At 39.1% G+C, this 21685-nt stretch overlaps 1 protein-coding gene across 7 annotated transcripts; it reads left to right on the forward strand.

Moving 5' to 3' along the window:
- The first annotated feature begins 1435 nt into the window (after positions 1 to 1435).
- ccdc187 (coiled-coil domain containing 187) lies at positions 1436 to 21261 on the forward strand. Of its 7 annotated transcripts, none has more exons than XM_040008401.1 (14): positions 1437 to 1800; positions 2097 to 2192; positions 8790 to 8852; positions 9614 to 9752; positions 9938 to 10028; positions 10564 to 10596; positions 15800 to 15878; positions 16388 to 17707; positions 18200 to 18321; positions 18428 to 18499; positions 18584 to 18718; positions 18863 to 18957; positions 19042 to 19136; positions 19217 to 21261. In XM_040008401.1, exons 2-14 carry the CDS (start codon positions 2144 to 2146, stop codon positions 19363 to 19365), a joined length of 2442 nt encoding a protein of 813 aa, XP_039864335.1. In that variant the 5' UTR covers positions 1437 to 1800; positions 2097 to 2143; the 3' UTR covers positions 19366 to 21261. The 7 variants fall into 7 exon arrangements, with proteins under 7 accessions (XP_039864337.1, XP_039864335.1, XP_039864336.1 ...); XM_040008397.1 differs by lacking the exons at positions 1437 to 1800; positions 2097 to 2192 and adding exons at positions 2199 to 6085; positions 6665 to 6729; XM_040008403.1 differs by lacking the exon at positions 8790 to 8852 and having other exon boundaries at positions 1436 to 1800.
- The last annotated feature ends 424 nt before the right edge of the window (positions 21262 to 21685 follow it).

The following is a 21685-nucleotide window of genomic DNA, read 5'->3' on the forward strand; positions in this document are numbered from 1 at the left end:
TCAGCTCCATAATAAAATACTGAGCAGGAAAACACAAAGAAGGAATTTCATATTTGGACATTGCTAGGTGTGGTATAACAAAGCCATTCATAGTTTTGGCGATGCATACAGAGAAAGAGGCTCATAGACACAAATGACGCCTTTTATTTCATGGTATGGGAATAGCCTCGGGTGACTACTTTTCATGCACCACACAAAGTCTAGAAAGATGCTTTTCGTTGGCTTAACACCTGCTAAAAATGTGGTCACCACCAGGTGGAAACGCCATGTGCTAGTTGAATTAAATGAGACCCCCTCCGGCCCAATCTCTTTCTCTCCATCTGTTTATTTCTTTGATACTCTCAAGTTGAATTCTTCTTCTTCTTGATCTGATTCCCATGCTTGTTTGTTTTTTGGTTAATATGCCCTTATTTACCAACCTTTATCCCTGAAAACATCTGACTGTCTAAACCTCCTGAAAATCATGCATCTTAAAACTACGCCTCACATCAACAAGTTATGACAATCCAAACATTGCCATCCTTTTCAACTATGAGACCAGAGATTTCTTTCTAACTTGACAATATTTCAGCGGCACAAACGCAGCCAGCAGAGGGCATCGTTACGTTTAGAAACGTTACGTTTAATATTTGTCATTTTACACATTACAAGTAAATTGGGTTTAAATGTATTTCTAAGGGGGGAATCGTATTCTTCTAGTCAGAGCTGTCTCTCTCCAATATTATCAGTCTTAAAACTGTCAGTCTGGCTTATTATCTGTACACTGCAGGAAATGTTAGTTCTGCCTATTATTTCTGCACAAATCTAGTTTTTTTTTTTCTCTTGAAGCAGATGTTGAGTGAAATTAATTATCAGCTTTGAATTCGACAGATAGATTCCTTCCTCAGCTCCCTCTCTCAAATGTCTTTCCGTTCTTTCCCATCTCCATGCTTTGCAATTAAACCAATAAACACAGCCTACTATATTCAAACTACAGCAATAAAAAGAATACATAGTAAAGTATAGCCTATGCCGCTCTGGAAAATGTGAGCAATTGGAACGTTTGAGATGCCTTCAAGGACTGTTGAAAAATACAAATTCACTCGCTGAACAACTATGTATGCTTAGGCCTGGACAGCATTACTGGAGCTTTAATAGTATACAAGATGGGTGTCACCAACTTCAGTGTCCTGCTACCACGTGTCCAATCTGAATTCATAATCACCTTTGGCCTGAATTGAGCTCTTCTTTCCTTACAGTATTATTATTATTATTATTTTCTATACCGACCTTTTATCCTGCCTCTGCCTCTGCCACCGAAGAAACCGGGCTTTTCCTGGGATGAAAGAGCTGGTAAAACATTTGGCAATACATTTGAATTTTTATTAAGATACCGTGGCTCGTGATAGACGAGAGCCCGAGTTTCGGTTTGCACGTAAAGGCAGCATCTTTTAACCGCCCACACTGTTGCCGAACAGGAGCTGCGAAGAAGCAGCAGCCGGAGTGACAGACTGTGGGCTAAGTTTGTCCGCCCTGGCTTACCATCACGAGTCTACGGGTCTTTGTTTCTGTGATGAACAAGTACCTCCGCTTTCGCTTAAAATTCACACCCAAAGTAGAGGCGTTAGAAACGGTCAAGTGTGCTCGTGACATTTTGGATAGTTTGTAGCACAGACAGAGAAACAGGAAAGGAGAGAGGGAGGGAGAAGTGCGAGCGACTCCAAAGTTGACACTTCGCTGTCATGTTTGGTACTTGTTGAATAGGCTGTGTACAAACACAACACTGCAGTGTGTGCGTGGGCGGCTGCGTGCTGGGAACAGGTAGGGCTGCTGTTATTTTACTTTGTTCTGCAAGTGGCCTTCAAATTATGTTTACATTACATTCTAACCTTTAGTTAATGGCAACAGTAGCGTTGCTCCTGGTAGCCATTGATCTCAGCTAGTTAGTGAGTAATCAGCTCTGTGGGCGAATATTAGTGGGTTAATATCTGTTCAGTATGTTTATTACCAAATGTTTTATTTGAGGTTCGAGTTCACTATGGTTGTCTGGCGTGGAAACTCATTGCTTCTTAATTTTGCTGTATGTTAATTAAGAAACAATTTCTTTCTGTTGCCAGAGTCTTCTGTATCACCATGAGGCTTTAAGGGCACAGGGAGGACAGTGATGGCAGAGCTGGAGATTGACCAGTCCAACCTTCCACGTGTCCAAGAAGGTAGGCTTATACACTCCCACACAGACCCAACTTTAGCAGCTATAGAAAGTTCAAGAGAAAAGTGGTTCGTGGTATGTGCTGGAGAAAAGCTTTGTGTGTGTGCGTGTTTAGCCTCTATACATGCAGGTTAGAGATCATGGGCACTTACTGAGCTACAGACATGGAGCCCGTAAGAGTTTTTATTGACACTCTAGCTAAGAGCAGACTTGTCTACCCTTCTGTTTGAGAGAGAATGAGAGCGACCACTTTGTATCCTCTCATTTTTGTGTTATGACTAACTTAAATCAGTGCTGTGTATCTACATCGGATAAGAAGTGTCTTGTTGTGTGTTGTGGCTGATGCAGCAGACAGTGCAGATTTAAGTGCTGTGCTGCATGGTAACAGGAATAAAGCTGGTACCGAATTGTCTGTTAGGAAATCTAAAAAACTCTAGTCTATTTATTGCAGTCAAATTGAATTGCTTTGTATGAAGTCACGAGAAAAAAATAAACACACAGTGATCTGATGATATTTCAATCAAGTTTAATAATTGTTCAAATGTACTAAGCATCTAAAAAGAACTGATCATCTTTTATGAATCACTATCTAACAAAGGAAACGTGCGCATCATTAACGCTGTTCAAACAACTGAAGTATGAGCAGGGTTTTTCCCTGCAACAGGTTGGTCTGGCCTTTCACCAAAGGAAAATCACCAGGACAAAAATATTTTTAACCAGCATTTTCTAAGTAGGGGTTAGTTTGCCCAATCTTAAAAACAAAACCATTTTTAATTATTGCACGGCCAGAAATAACAAGCAAATGCAAGCATTATAAAAGGTAACAAAACCTCTTTGTCCAAGCTTTATTTGAACCAGTCATTTTTATGTGTGCAGTCAATCCCCCAAAAGGCTGAGCCTGGAAAAAACTTGATGAGGGTCCATGCACATGTTCAGCCAGCTTTAGGTTTATTAAGCTGGTTTCCCGTATAGAGTTTGGGAGAGCAACCACACAGGAAAGACTAAAGCCAGGTAGGCTGGAGTACAAAGTTGTTGTGTACAAAGGGTCATGTTGCATTGCTTTACAGAGATTGATCTCATGAGTGACAGAACTGGCATGCTGGATGCAGATAAGAGCAAAGAATGAGATAGCCGGGATATGTGAATCCATGGGAAAGAAAGGGGAATTCAGCTCAGATGAAGGTGCGCTGCAAAATACTCACAATTATGTGCTTGTTTTTTTTAGCTTGGTATAAATGGTGGGACAAAATTGAGCTTATTCATTGTTTGTCTTTGTTGCGTTGTAGCTGTCAGTCTACAACAATACATTTCAGCCCTTCTACAAACAGCTTTCTGCAAAATAGTTAAAAATGAAATCAGTGCATTATAATCGTTGTTGAGGTAGGATATATTCCTGTAACAAGCCATACCTACTCTATTCAGATCAAGTATTTTCTCTGCAGTACTTCCAAGCACTTTGCAACTGGTTCTCTAATGTGTGCCTTTCTCTTGTTTTGTATGTATTTCTCCTGTTTCCTATTTATTTCTGCTGTCCACTATTTCATTTTTATTCCGGCACAGTTGATGCGGAGCACCAACAATTTTGTTGTGCATGTACAGCGACAATAAAGGGCTATTCTATTTTATTCTATTCTATTCTATTAAACTGGTAACAAAGTGTATAAATTGTCGGTTGAGCATATTCTTATTTGTAGTAACAGTAATATATGATAGCAAATATAAAGCTCAAGATCCGAACTGGGTCAGCAGCCCGATCTGAATTTATCTTCAGAGTCATTTTAACCTATAGATTGAAAATTATTCAGCACAATACATTTAAAATGTTGTAAACAAATATGAATTTATTGTCTAGCATATTCAGTATAGTTAGAGAAGCGTGTATGTATGGAAAGCAGGAATGTGTATTGGCAAGAATATGGTGATACTATGCGTACCACGATACAAGCATAAATATATTTTAAACATGCCAATGTGGGTATTAAATATGAGCAGAAAGAAAAAAGCTAAGCAACGCCACAATATTGTCTCGGTGTTATTAAGATGCAGCGCTAAATTGATTTTTATCTGCTTGCATGTAAGTGTGGAAACATTCACAGGTTAGGAACTTGTAAGCTGTCGCCTCAGTGAAGACTCATTCTTTGGCATGTCCAAGCTAATGAATGGGATAGAAGTAGGTCTGCGAGTCTTTTTATCAAGGGAGATAATTCAGCACTCCACTCTTGTTTCCACACACAAAGGGCACACTGTGCAGCTTAGCATTTTCATGCTTTATTGAGCAGGGGCCAGTGCACAAACAAAGCCAGTAATAGCACCTATAAACTTGTCAATGAGGCAATTGCAGTATGTAAATCATCTGTCTGGTCACTGATTTTTTTTTTTTCTTTATCCATTATCTTTTTTACCAGACAGACATTTTCTCTTTTTAGTTCTGCGATGGTTTACTTTGTGTTCTTTTGTGCATGCATATGCTTCCTTTTTCCTAAGAGCCAAAGTTTCCCTTGTCCCTTTCCACCTTCACTTTCCTCACCATTTAAGAGCCCTGGCAAAGTCAGCTTTCTTTGTTTCCACTGCACCCCTTATCAGTTCCTGTTTTTTCCCTCCTCTCCTGCTCCTGATATAGCCTGATGTGCAGAGGGAATGCAGCTCCCAGAGGAATTCCCCCCCACCTCCCCCTCATTCCTAATTTGACTCTCACCAACTGACCCAGAGTCCCAATACCCCTCACCTCTCTTTGTTCTCCCTGACAAACTGGTCCAGTTCAGGAGTTATTTGGCCCAGTATGCTGTGTTTATAGCACAACACAAAGATCTGTGGGATGGCCAGGCACTTCGTGGTGGAATCTTGTGCAGAAAAAGCAGTGAGGAGGAGAGCAGAACAGTCCAGAGAGGAAGGGAGCGAGAGGAGAGAGCATGTGGGCGGTCGGTGGGGGATTTTGGCTGAAAATAGAACCCTTGTCATTTCTCCTTTAGCCGGTTTCTTTGTTTGGCAGGCATTTGCAACTGCTGCTATCCAAGTAGCTGTGAAGATGAAAGTGAAATATCTCTGTCAGTGTTTGAGCGGCTGTTCCTGCGCGCTGGATCATAGACATGATCTGCATAATTTTGTTTTGGAAGATCGGCTGTTAGTGCGCTAATAAAAACACATTCACCTATGTGTTTCTGTATTATGAGTGAAGGTTGCAGTTGAAAAAAATGCATTTAAATGTATGGAAAACGGACTTTTCCATACGACTGTCTAGGCTTTAAGGTCATAGCCGTGGTAGGTCCTTGCTTAAAAATTGTATATTACAAAAGTCAAACTAGTGGGAAGCTCTGTGCTATACAGTGATGCTGACTCAGGCTTTTTTGTTGTTTATTTTTTTGCTTTTTTTACATTATGTTTTTGCTTTATACTCTTTCTCACTCTCAGTGGATCTTATCCTTGTTTTTTCCAAACGTAGCATTAATTTTTTTCCCCTGCTGGATCTTTGATTCACTATCCTCTTAGAAAACTGACACAACCCTATTAAGGACCTTCATTAAGAAGCTTACAGTTGGATTGCCTGCAGTCACACTGAGCATATGTTTTTTGGGGGGGATTGGTGGCTCTGAGTGTCTCACACCTTGTTTCACAAAACCTGTTTAGAAGTAACAATTGTGAAGTCTCTGTTTCCAACCCCTATAGCAGTGCTGTGGAAAAACAAGTTCGCCCACAATGCAGACACACCCACATGCACATCCATGCTCATGCCAGAGAAGACTGTCATTTCTTTCATTTTCCCCTCATTTTCCGCTTTGCTCTTCTTTCTTCGTTGGATTCGAAGAGTAAATTGTTTGGACTTGTCATTTTGTACCGTCGGATAAAATCAATCCTTCGTCTTAAACCCTCCTCACCGGCAGACTGGACCCATAAGGGCAGGTTAGAGATCCATTTAGCGGATAGTCTTCTTAAGCTCAGCGACAGGTGTAAGTGGTAATGCATGTCTGTTTTGGTAAAATTCTCAGTGTAGGCTTGTATGGTCGTTCGTGTTGTAAAGAGGCTTCCTTTGGGGCTTTGTGCTGTCTGGGTGATTTTCATGGCCTGTGACAGTTGAGCCTCTCTAGATTGAAACCTACTCCTCAGAGACTTCTTCTTAGCAGTTTTTTTTTTTTTTTTTTTTTTTTTTTAGCAGTGTTTCAGGCATTTGGGTCGTGTGTTTTTTTTTTTTTTTTTTTTACTGTCCTATTTTCAAACAAGGAAGAGCCTTTGATTCTTTATAAAACGTTGGATACAATTGTGTTTTGTATAAATGAAGAAAATTGTATTAAGCATTATAGGATTAGGCGTTAGTGGTCAAGATAAAGTTCAACAAAATGCGAGAGGAATGCATATTTAGATAGGTATGAGTTAGATATGAATGAATGTCTTGAAACATTCTTCAAGCTTGGAATGGATCAAACACCTGATGTTATATTTGTATTCACCTGCTGTCCTGTAATCCTAATATATCCCTATTAGAATGAATGTCGACGCCACCAATTTGTTGTCGTCATCAGTATTACCATCTAATACATCTCCAGATAGTAAGTACATTTCAGAGATCTTGGTCTGCCTTTTATTTAAAACCTTTTTTGGGTAAATGTGTACTTCATTTGTCTATACACCTTTAATAATAACACGCTGCTCTCCATTAAGCATCCTCAAGCAAGTGGCAACCTGACCCCTGAACAATCCAGTGCAATTTAACACAACAGCCCTGGCACAAATTCTTTTTTTTTTTTTATACCTGCTCATATTGATAAATTTTTGTTGACAGTTATGTGTTTATTTTGAGGCTGTGGTTAAAGGTAACATCTTCCTGGACATCTGTCCATCCACTTATTCAACTTATGGTCACAGCTGCCTGGGTACAGGCTTTACCAATCTGTCACAGGGCTAGAAGGAAGAGCATTAGAAGTGTCTCTCAGTCTAAAAACTTACAAGCATCAGAAATTGAGTAGCTTTAATAGTATGTAAGCTCATGCTGGTGTACCCAATTGTCCAAGCAGTATATATCACTACTAGGTTTTCCTGAAAGTTTAGAAATATTATCTGTCTATATATCCTAAAAAAGGCTAAAAGAATATAAAAAAAAAAACCCCAACAATATCAGTGTAAAATGTGTTATAGCCTGCATATAAATTTTAAGCTTTCACAAGCTAATCAGGTTATCTTAAACAACTGAAAGCATGTGTGCAACATTTGTGGAGCCATTGTCTCCACAACCGTTACACAGCCCGCTGTGTTGGGCTCAGTGGATGGATTAGCAGAAGGACAGGTGTTTTTAATTGGCCCAGTCTCTGGCTCAGCATGAAAGGTTTTCAGCAGTGAGCTAAATCTCCTCTTAGACACTGTCCTCTGTCGTTCTTTTGCTATTAAGAAGCCTCCATTGTACGAAAAAGCAACTCTCTGGGTTCCCTGATGAAAATCTATTAGGTTGCTAAGCGGTTTTGGCGGGGTCACTGTAAGCTGTGTGAGTGGAGAAATGGAAGAGTTGGAGAAACATCTAAGCCACAATGCTGCTGTCTGTGTTCATTTTCTCCTGAGTAACGTTTGAGTTTGTTTGACAGATCTTTAAACACAGATAAGAAGCTACTGTGCCTCATTAAGGACTACTGTAAGCACTTAATATGTTTATAGTTTAGAATAACAATTGTATAATTATTTCTTATGTTATTGAGTCTATGTTAAAGTGCTAGTCTTTGCAGCATTCTCTGGTGAGAGTTCACTAATGACATGAAACTGATATGTTTTATTGCCGTATCTAGCAGCAGGTGGCCAGACTATTGGATCACAGGATATGAAAGATTTGTGGCTTGATATGGCATACCAGACAGAGTTGGAATACAGCAAGCTTGTAGTTAAAGCCTTTGGATTTATGTCAGCCTTACAGCTTTCATTCGACACACTGTACATTTGTACCATCTGCAATAACTTAAAGGTTTGCAGTCAGCTGCTCTTAAACTTTGCATATTCATTTGGTAGGCATAGTGAGCACATAAGTGAAAGAAAAGCATGCATCTCGGCATCTCTTAGCATCCTTTTAACAATGAGCGAATGACTATGTGTGTTGTACTGCTGTTACTGTTAAAAGCTGCTCACACACACACGTGTAGCACATGAGCATCGCTCAGGACGGTGGAGCTGCTATTTTGCTCTAAAAGTCTGTGACTGCTAATTTTGGGCACTTGAATCTTTCTCTGAAATGCAGCTACCCTGCTATAAACATTTTATAAGATCCTTTCATGTATTTAACAGCGATGCCAGAGTGGTGGACGGTTGCTTTTTTCATTTTAAAGGGACACTCCTCTGCTTTTGTCTGTGTCGTGTAAACATCCATCATAACACACAGCACTTGTATCCTATTGTTTCCCTTTGGACAGACTGTTGGACCAAAAGCAGCACAGTTCATCCAAAGGCTTAGCTTTTGTTTTTCGATGGAGCCATTGACATCCATTCCTGACTGCTGTCGGTTTTCTGTTGTTTTAGTAATCGTCAGCCTCTGAGAACTCCTCACTTTATTAAACACTTGTATCCCACCCCTTCATTCATTTGTGAGCACTTTGTAACTGTTTGTAAATGTTGCTGTTGTCTATTGTTTCAGTGTGCCAGTGTTTTGCTGTGCTGGAGGATGGAGCGCTGGCACACAACCTGCAAGAGCAGGAGAGTAAGTACAAAGTTAAGCAGCTATTTGACAGCTGCATACTGTGCAAGCGTCTACTAACTTCTATTATGTGAGCTGCACTCCATTCTGTCTCAGTGAACCACCACTGTATGTTGGGTTCATCTTTTCCTGAAGTATTCACAACCGCAGTGTTATGCTGCAGACTTGCCAAGGACTTTAGAATTGCACTGGTGTGCCAAATAATGCAATCCAAAACAACAGCTCCCTCGAGTATTTTAATTACGCAACCAAAATTTTATGAACACTTTTCAATAAGTGTCATCTCTCGCACTAAAACCATCTTTATAAAGGTAAAAACGTATGGCATTGCTGTTGGATTGTTTGCGTTAGATTGGATTTTATTGCAAAAACTTATATTAAATTGACACAAAGAGATAGAAAAGATTATATAACAACCAGATGTATATGTACTACATAACATATGTATTTCCATGAAAGCCTTTTTGGTTGCTGCTGTGGTTTCTCTGTACATCTTTGTAAAAAAAAAAAAAAAAAAAAGCCATACAATTTGGTATGCATTTTTAAGATTCCTCAAAAGTGTCATCACTGAAGAGCTGGCATGCAGCAAACCATGTTTCAGATAATCAAAACATTCATAATGATTTAAAATGAAAACAGATTTAAAGTTCCAATGCAATATAGTAAATATTAATTCATATGTAATAGATCAAATACGGTCCCTTTTGATACTTGCATTGCACGTTGCCTTACTATCTCCCCTTTTCTCTGCCTTGCACTTACAGTCGAGCAATACTATACCACCAACATTCTGAAGAACCAGCTTGTGCAGAATGACATCCGTGTAGCCAAGAAGCTGCAGGATGAAGAGGAGGAGCAGCAGGCCCAGCAGAGTGCCCTTCAGAGACAGGCCTCCAGACAACTGTAGGTGACTCCTCAAAGCACACTCCTGCAAAAACCACACTCTGCTACATGCAACCCTTACGCTACTGCATGGAAATTTATTGCACAAATTTGTGTCTTCTTTTACTTTGCTGCATGTTATGTTGATTATTGTATCCATAAATCACAAATATGAGAAGTAATTTTCTTCTGCGACTGCTTTGTAGAGAGGAGCAGGACTTTGAGTACGCCCGTGTGATTCAGGAAGAACTCCAGAGATGTGCTGAGGAGGCTCAGAGGAGGGAGCTGGATGATGAGGTGAGCTTTTACTCACATCTCTTTGCTTACATAGCATATTTTATTACCAACCTGTGCATAAATTTTTTTTTTTATAAAAGCAATGTGTATTTAATCTTCTTTTACAGTACCCAACATTCAAAAAAATAAATCTACCTTTATGGGGATAAGAAGAGTCAGGTTGGACCCCTTTGAAATGAGATGATGCATACATCTCAAAGGGTTTACCCAAATTTAGGAACTTTATCATAACCTTAAATGGGTTATTTACCTTAGCACCCATGCTCGCTATAGCCTAGGTTAACTGGGGAGCTTAACCATGAGCTGTCATGCATTTAACCAAATAGGGAGAAACCTGTTAGGTTTGGTAACTTTGAACATATTTGATTTAAAAAAAAAAAAAATCTTATCTTTAGCTCAGTTGACTTTGATGGAAAGTGTACTAGTGTTATAATACTACATGGCTGGTAAGCTCATCTTATACATATACAAAATCTCTCTCTGTCTTTCTGCATGTTCATTTTTTATGTGTGTGTGACCGCCAACACCTCCCTAGATGATCAGGAGAGCATCCAAACTTGGCACACAGGTACATCTTAGGCCCATGAAGGTTCTTATCTATATCAGATATTGTGATGTTGTAACTAGCAACGGGATAAAATAATCTGTTTTCAGCATTACTGTCCCTATAACACTTTATGAAAGTATTTTACCATTTTTATGATAGTTTTCATGACAGTAGTATCTAATTTATATCCACAAATTTTCAGTTATATTTATCCTGATGTCATCATAATATATTACCTGGCAGCGACCTGCTAATGTTCTAAAAGAACCTGTTTTTTTTTACCTGTTTTCTGTTATTTCAGTTTCAAAATAATTATATCTCATTCATATACATAAAAGCTGAATTATACATGATCTATCGTGTCTTCATGTTGCCTAGTAATCAATCAGCAGTAGGCTAAAATTACCCTTTTTTGCATGTATGCACCTTCAACGCCTTATAATATCATCATTTTAATGTCACAGTGCACACAGGTCAAACAATACAGTAGCATGAGCATGCATTTGTATTTTAAATGTATTTCTTAATGTGTATCTCTTTATTGTGCAAATCTATAGTTTTAAAGTAAAGTCAAGTTCAAACCACTATAGACTATTCTAAAAGATATAGACGTGCTCCTTGAATGAAAGATGTGCAAAGTAGAAAATTAGTTTTCCTCTACCAGCTACTCATTTTTGTCATTTTTAATTTAAAAGCTCCATGGTATTAACTCCGAACTGAAGGGTTCCCCTGATAATAAGATAAAAAACCTTGACAGCAAACTTTGCAAAGTAAAATATTGTGAGGGATTTGTTCCTGAAAGAGGAACAAATCCTTTCCCATGGGCATCAAGTTGCTGGCAGTAACCAGAGCAGAACAGGATACTGTATGAACAAGTTTACCTTCAGCACAAACTAATACTTGGAGAGATACTCGTTTCCCGTCTGTCCTTGGAAGTATGAGCATTTCTTTCTTTTGTTAAAAGGGATAGCACAAATATATTTTTTAACTTTTTTTTTATGATATGCATACAAACTTACAAAACAATGTGAAAAAAATCAGGTGAAAAGTAAGGAAAAATCATTTTTTATAGGATTTAGTGATGGTAAAAGGTAAATTAATACCACTGGCATTCCCCTTTTAAAGTCAGTGAATTCACACACAGCACAGGGACTCATAGGCATTTATGGCACTTAGGATGTATTTATATATCATTTAATTATGCGCCTGTTACAGGGAGTATCATATGGCTCATTCTGCTCACACTTAGGACTAACTGAGTAAATAATGAATCCCACTGGCAGCAAAGTGCTGCTCTGGGCCTCGGGTGTATCCATCGCTCCAAAAGAGGGCTTTAAAAGCACGGTCAGCTGTTTAGCACAGTCGTTCAAGCGATGATGGCTCAAGCAGTTTCACCGGTGCTTAGCTCCAGACATGGACCAGCAAGCGCTTTATCCAGAATGCATTTATATGTGCGCATTTAGTCATGCAAAACTTGCACACTGTCGTATTCTCAATTTTGTTGTTTAATATTTTAATCTCTAAATAAATCATTTAGATTCTAATAAGCTCTATTACAGAATGATGGCTTGAATGTTTTAGCCCCATTAGCTCTATGTATAGGAATATTACTTCTGACTGAAAATATTTCAACAGAAATGTATTGCTATGAAACTTTGTACTTACATTTATGATCTTGGGAAAAAGAAACCTATGACATCAGCGATCTCCTGATCATTTCATTAGCGTTGCCGTGAAATGAACAACTAACAACTAACTAATACTATGATCAGGTTCAGTTCCTTAGTTTATCAACTGATATTTGCAAAACTAGTGCCATGTCTATTATCCATAGCTGCACTTTGCTTTTAGTACTTATTAGTTTAACAAATTATGTATATTGTGACGTGTCGATGTGAACTCGATAGCATGATGACATTATCATTTAGCTGAATCACTATTTGACCTGAGTATAGCCTCAAAGATGTACAAGGTGTATCTGTTCATAAAATACAGTATTATGCAAAAGGCTCGACCCTCATTTCTTTACATTTTGCTGGGAAATAGATGCTGCAATTTAACATGTGCAAGCATATTTTTGAAATGCAGTGTATAAGGCAAAAACAGATTTTGTGCAGTTTTAAGAAGCTTAAAAGTCAGTTTTTGGTATGACCACCTTTTCTTCAACACATCCTTAACTCTCTTAGGCGAGCTTTCTTGTAATTTCTGTAAGTAGTCTTCAGGAATAGTTCTCCATTGAAGGACATTTAAAGCCCTTCTTAGGATGTTGGCTTCCTGTTGTTCCGTTTTCTGCCACAATGTTTTAATAATATTGAGATCTGGGTTCTGAGATGCTATTGTCTGTTTTCCCATCTAGCTATGCTTTTATGCACTGTGATTGGCATCAGTGTCATGATTTTAAAAAATAAATAAAGCTATTCCCATTCAGATGCTTTCCAGATGGTGTTGCATGCTGGATCAAAAACGGACAGTAATTTTCTGCATTCATAATTACATCAAAACTCTAACCATGACAGCGCATCCACTGTGTTTTAGACACTGTAGACACTCACTGTTATCCTTCTGTCCTGATCTCCTGTAGAACCAAAATATTAAGATTTGGTTTATCTCTCCATAGGACTTCCTGCCACTCATTTTATTTTAGTCTAGTTCTTGTGTAATTTGGCATTCTTAAGCCTTTTCCCTTTCTTTATGAATGGCTTTTTGACAGCCACGCTTCCACTAAGACCATTTCTAGGTGGCCTCAGTGAACACTACACGGATCAACTGAAGGGCCATGCATCAGGTTTTTGCTGAATTTTTTTTTTCCCTATTTCTTGAAGACATGTCTTTCAGCTTTTCAGATCAAAGTAGCAGATGTGTAACTTCTCTTGTCTCCACTTTAGTTTTCTCAGTGTGTTTTTTTTTAAGGACACTTTGCACACCATCCCAAGATACTCCTTGCCCTTGGTAATCAGTACAAAAATATTATTTTATGCTGTCAAACTTTGTTATCTTTGACATTTTTTTATTATGCTAACAAAATGGCAACAGTTGATGTGTTTTTGTGACAGGCTGCTAGTAACAAAGTGCCTAAAGATTCAAATTAAAATAAGCTCTTTATTCCTCCCTTCACTTTGGTCTCTTTTTTTATGCTTCAGTGATTTACAAGTAAATGTTAAATGGCTTAACAAACAAAAAACATTCCTCTGAAATTGCTCGTGTGAAGTTTGTCTCCTTAGACACAAGCTATAAAAGAAATCAGCCGTGGCTCAAGATGTGCTGTACATCTAGTTTTAATATAAACAAACATGAGCATGACCATCTGGTTCCAAATCCAAGTTTGCAATATAAATATAATGCTTGGATAGCTGTTTTTACATGTATCTATCTCCTGTTTATGGTATGGAAGTGAACCTCTACAGAGCTGTAAATACAAAAACAATTCATCTTGCAGCCAAAACATGGTTGTCCAACCAGATGGTTCTCATCAATCACCACTCCCACGGTGTTTGAATGTTCACACACAAGGCAAATCCTGCCCCCCTCAATGATGCTGTCTTGATGCATTTTGTATAACTTGCTTTACCAAAAAGAAATTCATCTGATTCTTTGAATAACATGAATGGTGTCACTGAGAAACGAGAAGTCTATTGTGCTGGAAAAAGTCATCGACTCAGCCATGAAAACTCTCCAGCTGGCCTGGTTGTCTGTTTCACATGGCTACTACAGCAAAATATTTTCTCTACATGGCAGTTTCCTTTTTGGAGAAGGCTGTGTACAAAAGCTCCTTGTTTGGAGGGTGTGAGGTCATAGAGGGCTATAAAATTCCTTGATCATTAGTAAAGGGGTTGGGTTTGAACTCTGTGGTTTACACTTTACATTAAATGTAAACCCTAGTTTACTTTTTTGGCTCTGCAGTATTTTCTTTTTATGAGTGTTGACGTGGGGATCAAATGATGGACTATTAGCGCACACGTTAGCTTGCCTTCCATAATGACGGGGAGATCAGAGGTGTTGATTAAATATTTGCCTCCCTGTAGATCGTGTCTTTAATTAAGGAACAGAAGGCATCAGGCTGTGCACTTTTAAATGCCAGATCCCTGTGGCACCGCACACCTAACCTGCCATGGCAAGCTGCTGATTGTCTGCTGATGCTGGCAAAGTGGCTCACACAAATGTCCTGATTGCAAGGCAAAAGCAGCTGTGCTTGCTTTTGCTTATGATTTATGTTGTAAATGCTGCCCACAGAGGGAAATCTCATAGAATTCACTGGTTAAATTTTGATGATTTATTGGTAGCACAAAAAAGTAGCACTCAGATACATTGAAGCTGGACCGTAGAGACACACAGCTGCTCTGGTAAGACCAGACAATCCCCTGTGACAGTGTTACTTTAAGTGGAGCAGTGGCATTGATCTGCTTCTGCTGTAAAAGTTTACTTTTTCTTAATTTTTTCTTACAGGTTCTATTCAGTCAGAGTTCTAAATCCTGTGGTGTCTCTGGCCACTCAGAACAGAATTAGTTAAATGACCGCTATTAAGATGTCACATCACCTCACAGCAGTATCAAATCCCCCAACATAACTCTGCATGTTCAATGTAGTAAGATTCCTGTCTTCATGTAAAAATGTGGTCTAAGGTTTTGGTCCATTTTGGTTGTTACCTCACCAATGAGAGCAAATCTAAAGGAGCTGCGCGAGTTTAAAGAGTGGTGTGAGGTTTAAACCGACGAAGGAATATCTGGAGTCCAAGACAGCTCTCTGCTACATTATGAACAAAAGCAAAATCATCCATATGGGATATATTAATTCATGGATAAGATTTTCCTTCATTGTCAAATTGCAGCTGTTGATTTTATCTATGTTACATTGCCCTCTGTTGGTGGAAAAGGGTACAATGTACGTGGAGCCTCATTCTTGCAGTTATGTCGACTCATAGTTCCACATCAGTGTAACCCGACCATTTATTGTGTCATTCTTTTAATCGGGCTCAGTTTTTTTGTTTTATAATTTAGTCTTTTATTTGCTCTTGGTTTTTTTTGGTTTTTTTACTATGTCATACACTAAAAGATTCTGTCATTCTTCACATTATTTTATAGAAATGCCTTACATGTTGTTGGTGAATCTTGTTGAAAACGAAACTGGAAAATAGAAAAATATCTTTGATTAAGTGCTTATTTGATGGAAGAGATCATTTTATCTGCTGAAAGTCATATTTGTGTACACACTGGCCTTGTTTCCACAGGAAATTGCCAAACGGTTGCAAGAAGAGGAAGAGGAGAGTATCAGGAGACGAAGTAGAGGGTCAGGGAGCCATAGTGAAGGTAAAGCTTTATTGTATATAGTTATGAAGGTTATTTAGAAATTTTCACATTGTTTAAATAAAATGTTTTGGGGTTTTTGGATATTTTTAGTGGTTTGCAGAAGGCTTTGTTATACTATAGGACACAACCTGGCATTATTTAGCTTCTTACTAAACATTCTTGGCTCTGCTTGTGATCATTACTGCAGCTGTATTTAAATCACTCACCACAGATACTACAAGGCCATGAACAAAAAAGTTGCTCATTTGTTCATGAATATCTTCATGTTTTTTTTGTTCTAACTTGCTCTCATGTTTGTTTTGATATTGTATTTAACGCATGGAATTACATTTTCAGCATTTGCAGGGCTCATTCTTGTATGTAAATGCATGGAAATATGTCAGTTATATTTCATCCATTTATACTAATTGTAGATTTTATTGCTGTGTTACCTCATCATTAATAATAATCACTAACAGACTCACCCACCCACCCACCCTTTTTTGTTTGCATGTTTGGCATTACCAAAGGCAGCACGAGTGACCCTGCACTGCTATCCCTACAACAGCACACACACAACAGCGTTTGCCAGGGGGAAGAGCAGTACCCTAGCACCACCACCAGGTGGCGATCCTCTACTTCTCACTCAGACATAACTGGGCCTCAGACTAACTCCCCAAGGGGGTTAGCAGCTCAGAAAAATACAACTTCATGGTCAAATCAAGGACGCCCCAATTCCATTAGGCAAATTAGGAGTGAATTGAGAGAGCCTTTGAGTGAAAATTCAGATGACTCGGACACAGTTTTCTCTGAACAGCTCTCTGTTTGGTCCCAGAGGCTGAATGAAAGATTCAACACTGCACCTGCTCAACAGCGGGCATCTTTACATCAGCCACAAGAGAGAAATTGCAGAAGAGTTTACTCTCATAGAACATTCTCAGACGAGTTCAGGGAGGAGAGAGAAGAGTGGGACGAGGACTTTTATGAAAATGGTGATCTGAATGAAGGGAGGCCTAGGAATCAGGATAAAGAGAGGAAGTACAGAGATGAGTATGATATCAGAGGTCAGGATCCAGGCTCTCAGTTCGTCGAGTTTAGAGAAAAGCGACGCAGTCACAGTGAATCTGTTCGGCTGCATGACAGGGATACACACAGCAACAGAGACTTTGCAAAGACCTGGAGCTACAAGGACAGCCCTGACAAACACGTCCGTTTTCGAGATGATAAGAGGAGCTCTCGCAGGGAGCAGAGTGAAAGCAGCCAAGTGTGGAAGATGCTGGCCCGTGTCCTCAAAGAGAGGGGTGTGCCTGTGAAGCTTGGTGGCAATGGGGCGCCACTGCAAATAAGGCCTCAAAGCAGAGACAGCCAGGTGTTTCATGGGAGTGAGGTCTCCTGCGGCGACTCCCAACCACATCAGAGAGCCTTCCACAGAGCTGCTTCCACGAGGCACAGTTTCCATGGAGATATTAGGGAGAGAAAGAGATTGTCATACCGAGAGAACAGTGGGAGAGATCACAGAGAAGACCGAGACAGGCATCATGATAATGGAGAGATTTATGAGATTAGGAGAAGGGACTCAGATCTTTCTAAAAGAGAAAGACAAGGCAGTAGAAGGTGGAGTAACAATGATGAGAGGGGAGAGAGGAATGTAAATAATTATAGAGTCAGGAGGGCAGCAAGCGAGCGGAGGCATTTACACAGGACCGCAGAAGAAAGCTTAAGCTCAGAGGAGGAGCAAGACGTGGAGAGGAGAGTAAATGTACCCCGCCGAAGAGCCCCAGGACGTAGCCAAAGTCTCAGCACCAGCAGCAGGGCTTCAACCAGGGATAGGTCAAGGCGCACAGCAGCAGGTAACACTTAGACCTGCAGCCAACTCTAATCTGCAGAGGGAAAGCTTCCAGCATGGTGCTGTCCCTCTCTGTGTACATCTGCTCCTCTCATCTTCCCTTAATCATCCCCTTATCTGGACTTGGGCTTTAGTGGTGTCTTGATTCCTTACTGAAGTGGGACGTTTTCCTGTTTCATATCTACAAAATCAGTGGTCTAAAATAGTCTTTGCTTTGTACTTTAATTCTCTACTTTTCCTTCTTCTAATTCTTTTTTTTTTTCTTTTCATCTTGAGGGTTGTAAGATAATTAATTCCAGGGAGTTGCTTTCATTTTGCATCTTTTCACCTTGTGCTGTCATTTCAAATGTCATTGTAAATAACCTTTCCCCGATTCTTTCGGTAAACTTGAATGATTAATGGGTGATGTTTGTTTTTTTTTAACAAATCATGTGCTCATCATCATCACAGTTGCTCAATTTTCTGTGAATTTGACACTGTCAAACTTCATCTTTAGGAGCACCACTTCAACCAGAGCTGAGTGAAACTAATCTGAGCCTGGGGGAGCTGCAGCAGGTTTTAGAAGATGAAGAACTGGCCCTCAAGCTACAGGAGGAAGAGGAAAAGCTGTTTGGGAGGGTAACTGATCCAAGAATTTAACATGAAACACTGTAGTTTAGAAGGTTAGCAGAAAAACAGAAGTTTGGTTTGTTGATCTGAACATTTACTTTCTGTTTCCTCACAGAACTCTCAGCCATCTCAACGTTGTCCTTATCCAGACGGGGACTTCAGAGTAGCACAAGTGGCACAGGATGAGGTGGAATGATAAACTGACATGTCATCAGTATCCGTTTATTTAACATCCAACTGATTAGTAAGATCATGCCTTTTTTTTGTGTAGGAAATTGCACGATTCATGCAGAAACAAGAAATTAAATCAAAGCGTAGATCTCGTGAGCTGGAAGGGCCTGAGTCTTGGCGTGAGCATAGGGCGATGATAAATCATCATGACAGACGAGCTGCAAGAGAGAGACAGGTTTGTTTGAACATGTGGTCAGGAATTCAAGACAAAGACAAACATATACACAGACCTGTTATGCATATGTGTGAAAGGTCTTTATTGGGTGTTTCTGCCAGAAGAGGTTTTAAACAAGCTGAGAAACCTCTTTGTTCATTTCAGGTCCAACGAGAGAGACTTGACTCAGAGGGCCTTCCTTCCCCGACTGAGGACTGCTCTCCAGAGAACCTTCCGCCAAGTCCCACCACCACTACACCGTAATTAACAAGTTAAATCTCTTAATTAATGCTGTATGTCTGATATTTCAAAAATATGGTGACTTATAGCTGCTACATTTATAGATCAGCCCAGCAGATTAGAAACATTGCAGAGGAATTGGATCCAACCTTCCAGGCGAGGAGGCAAGGCACAATGAGCCTCCAAATGGGACAAATGGGTATTTGAACTGAACTGAAATAAAACCACTGTTGAAACTGTTGAAACAATAACTTGACAGTTCCTTTTCCTCCATTGTAGGTCCAGCTACTCAGCCCCTTCCTGTGCCACAGTCAGGTCTAAATGAAATGCTTGAGGAGCCTACATTTATTCCGCCAACAAAGCGTCAAACAGACAAATCAGGACGAAGTAAATCCAAAGAGAAGAAGGAGAACTGCAAGCAACAGTGATCTCCAACACTGTGTTCTGCTGTAGGCCATACACCGTTTCTTTTATAACACTTAATCAGTTCAGCTAGAGTTCTCATTGCTTATTATTTTAGGACTAAAACTGACACGAATAGCATTCACTCAGCTGCCCCTACTAGCACTTTTTTTTTTTTAGAGCAGTGGAATAAGGAGACTTTTTAGATTCTCGATTAAGTGAGTAAAGACAACATTTTAAAATCATGGCTTTTATAAATGCTAAAGGGAAATGTTGGGTTTGTTATTGTATTGTATTTTATATGTAGTTAACCAGTATACTGTCAGCTGGATCTCTCAGTCCTCCCCAAGTTGTGCCTACACTTTATTTACATTACAAATACACTAAACCATCCAAGTAGACTTCTATGTTCTGCCACCTAGTATATAACTTCATCCCATTGTCTAAATCAGAATACTTTAATAATCCCTAAAGAAATTATGTCTAAACTAGGTATAATGTGGGAAAAATAATTATTTGAACCCATGGTGAATTTGTAAGTTTGCTCACTTATGAAGATATGAACAGTTTTTATTTTATGGTAATTTTATTTTAATGGAGTGAAACAAAACATTAACAAAAATCCAGAAAAAACACATTATATAAAAGTTATAAAATGCTTTGCAACTTGAAGCTTCAGTTCCCTCCACAGATTGGATTGAGGTCTGGAGACTTGTTAGGCCACTCCATGACCTTAATATGCTTCTTCTTTAACCACCCCTTTGTTGCCTTGGCGATATGTTTTGAGTGCTTGTCAAATTGGTAGATCCATTCACAACCCCTCTTCAGTGTTCTGGCTGAGGGAAAGAGGTTCTCATCCAAAACCTTCACAGTACTTGGCCCTGTCCATTTCCCTGTTATTGCAGTCAAGTTGTCTGTACTTTTAGCAGGAAAACAGCCCCAAAGCATAATATTTACACCTCCATACTTGTTGTAAGTATGGTGTTCTTTGGATCACACTCAGTTTCTTTACCTCCAAACACAATAGGTCAAGTTGATGCCAAAGAATTTGATTTTGGCTTCATCTGACCGTAGCGCTTTCTCCCATGTCATTTTATTCCACTTCTGAATAGTCGCACAACTGTTTTTACCTTCTCACTAAGCTTCTTGCTGATAGTCTTGTAGTCCATTCCAGCCTTGTGTTAGGTCTACAGTCTGGTCAGTAACTTCCTCTGACAGCTCTTTGGTCTTGTCCATGGTGGTGAAAACTTTGAAATTGATTCTGTGGACAGGTTTGCTTTATACACATCAGATTGCCAGTGTCTGTAATTGATTGACGGATTGTAATTGCCTGTATGTGCGGGGATATAGGCAATCTGTGGGAGCCAAAATTCTGGATTGGTTGTAGAGGATCAACCGATCCTCTGTATTTTTGGTTGAGATTCTGTCGCTCTCCATTAAAATGAAGCTACCATAAAAATTAGAGACTGTTAATTTCCTCTTAAGTGAGTAAATGTACAAATTCAGCAGGGGATCAAATAATTATTTCCTCCACTCTATTTCTTGGGGGAATCTCCAGAAGCATGTGAACATTAATCTTTACAAAGAAATAGTGACAAAGTAATCTTGTTTCAAAGCAGTTCTTGTCATGTTTGCTGTTATCCAACGACAATCAAACTAACTTTGTTTACTTTTTATAGATGGAAATCCCAGAAGTTGTAAAACTGGATCACATTAACATAGTGGTAGTGAAAGAAGTCAAAATTAAATGTAATTATTTCCCACTCGAACGAGGAAGTTCATTATACTCTTGCTGACAGCTCATGGAATAAATAAAACTATAGCTCTATGCTATAGCTACATGAAGCTTAGCTGCTACTATTACCTTTTGGAGCTTACAACTACATTTCGCAATCTCTGAAATCCAACACCAAAGACAGACTTTGAACTAAAACACTTGCATGTTTTACCAGGTCACTTTAACACTATTCCTAATGCCAAACAGGAATCTAACAGAAGTGACTGGAAATAATTTTGATGCATGTATTACTATTTATTGGTCTCTGTTTTTGTTTTGTGTATGTTGTTCTTGCTGCCACATTTAAACTCTTTTCTTTACACAACTGAAATACGACACCATGACTGCAACTATTCTGTACATAATAAATACAATCTTTATTGCTTGTTCAAAAATGAGATGTACCGTAAGTACAGTGTAAAAATACATATAATCAGTTTTATACAGTACTTTAGACAGCTGAAGACATTTTATAGGAAACCACCGTGAGACAAAATTATACATTCAAACCAAAAGTACATGACATTCATCAGGTAATATTCAGCAGGTATAATAAAGTGCTGCAGTCG

Source organism: Simochromis diagramma, unplaced genomic scaffold (genome assembly GCF_900408965.1).
Source record: "Simochromis diagramma unplaced genomic scaffold, fSimDia1.1 OVJJ01000545.1, whole genome shotgun sequence".
In the NCBI taxonomy this organism is placed as follows: Eukaryota; Metazoa; Chordata; class Actinopteri; order Cichliformes; family Cichlidae; genus Simochromis; species Simochromis diagramma.

Bases quoted from the DNA above. Each gene is read 5' to 3' on its own strand.
- ccdc187 (XM_040008397.1), top strand. From the start codon at position 5,898: ATGCACATCCATGCTCATGCCAGAGAAGACTGTCATTTCTTTCATTTT. The intron at 10,597-15,799 runs GTACATCTTAGG...TTGTTTCCACAG, and splicing joins CATCCAAACTTGGCACACAG to GAAATTGCCAAACGGTTGCA. The intron at 18,719-18,862 runs GTTTGTTTGAAC...TGTTCATTTCAG, and splicing joins GAGCTGCAAGAGAGAGACAG to GTCCAACGAGAGAGACTTGA.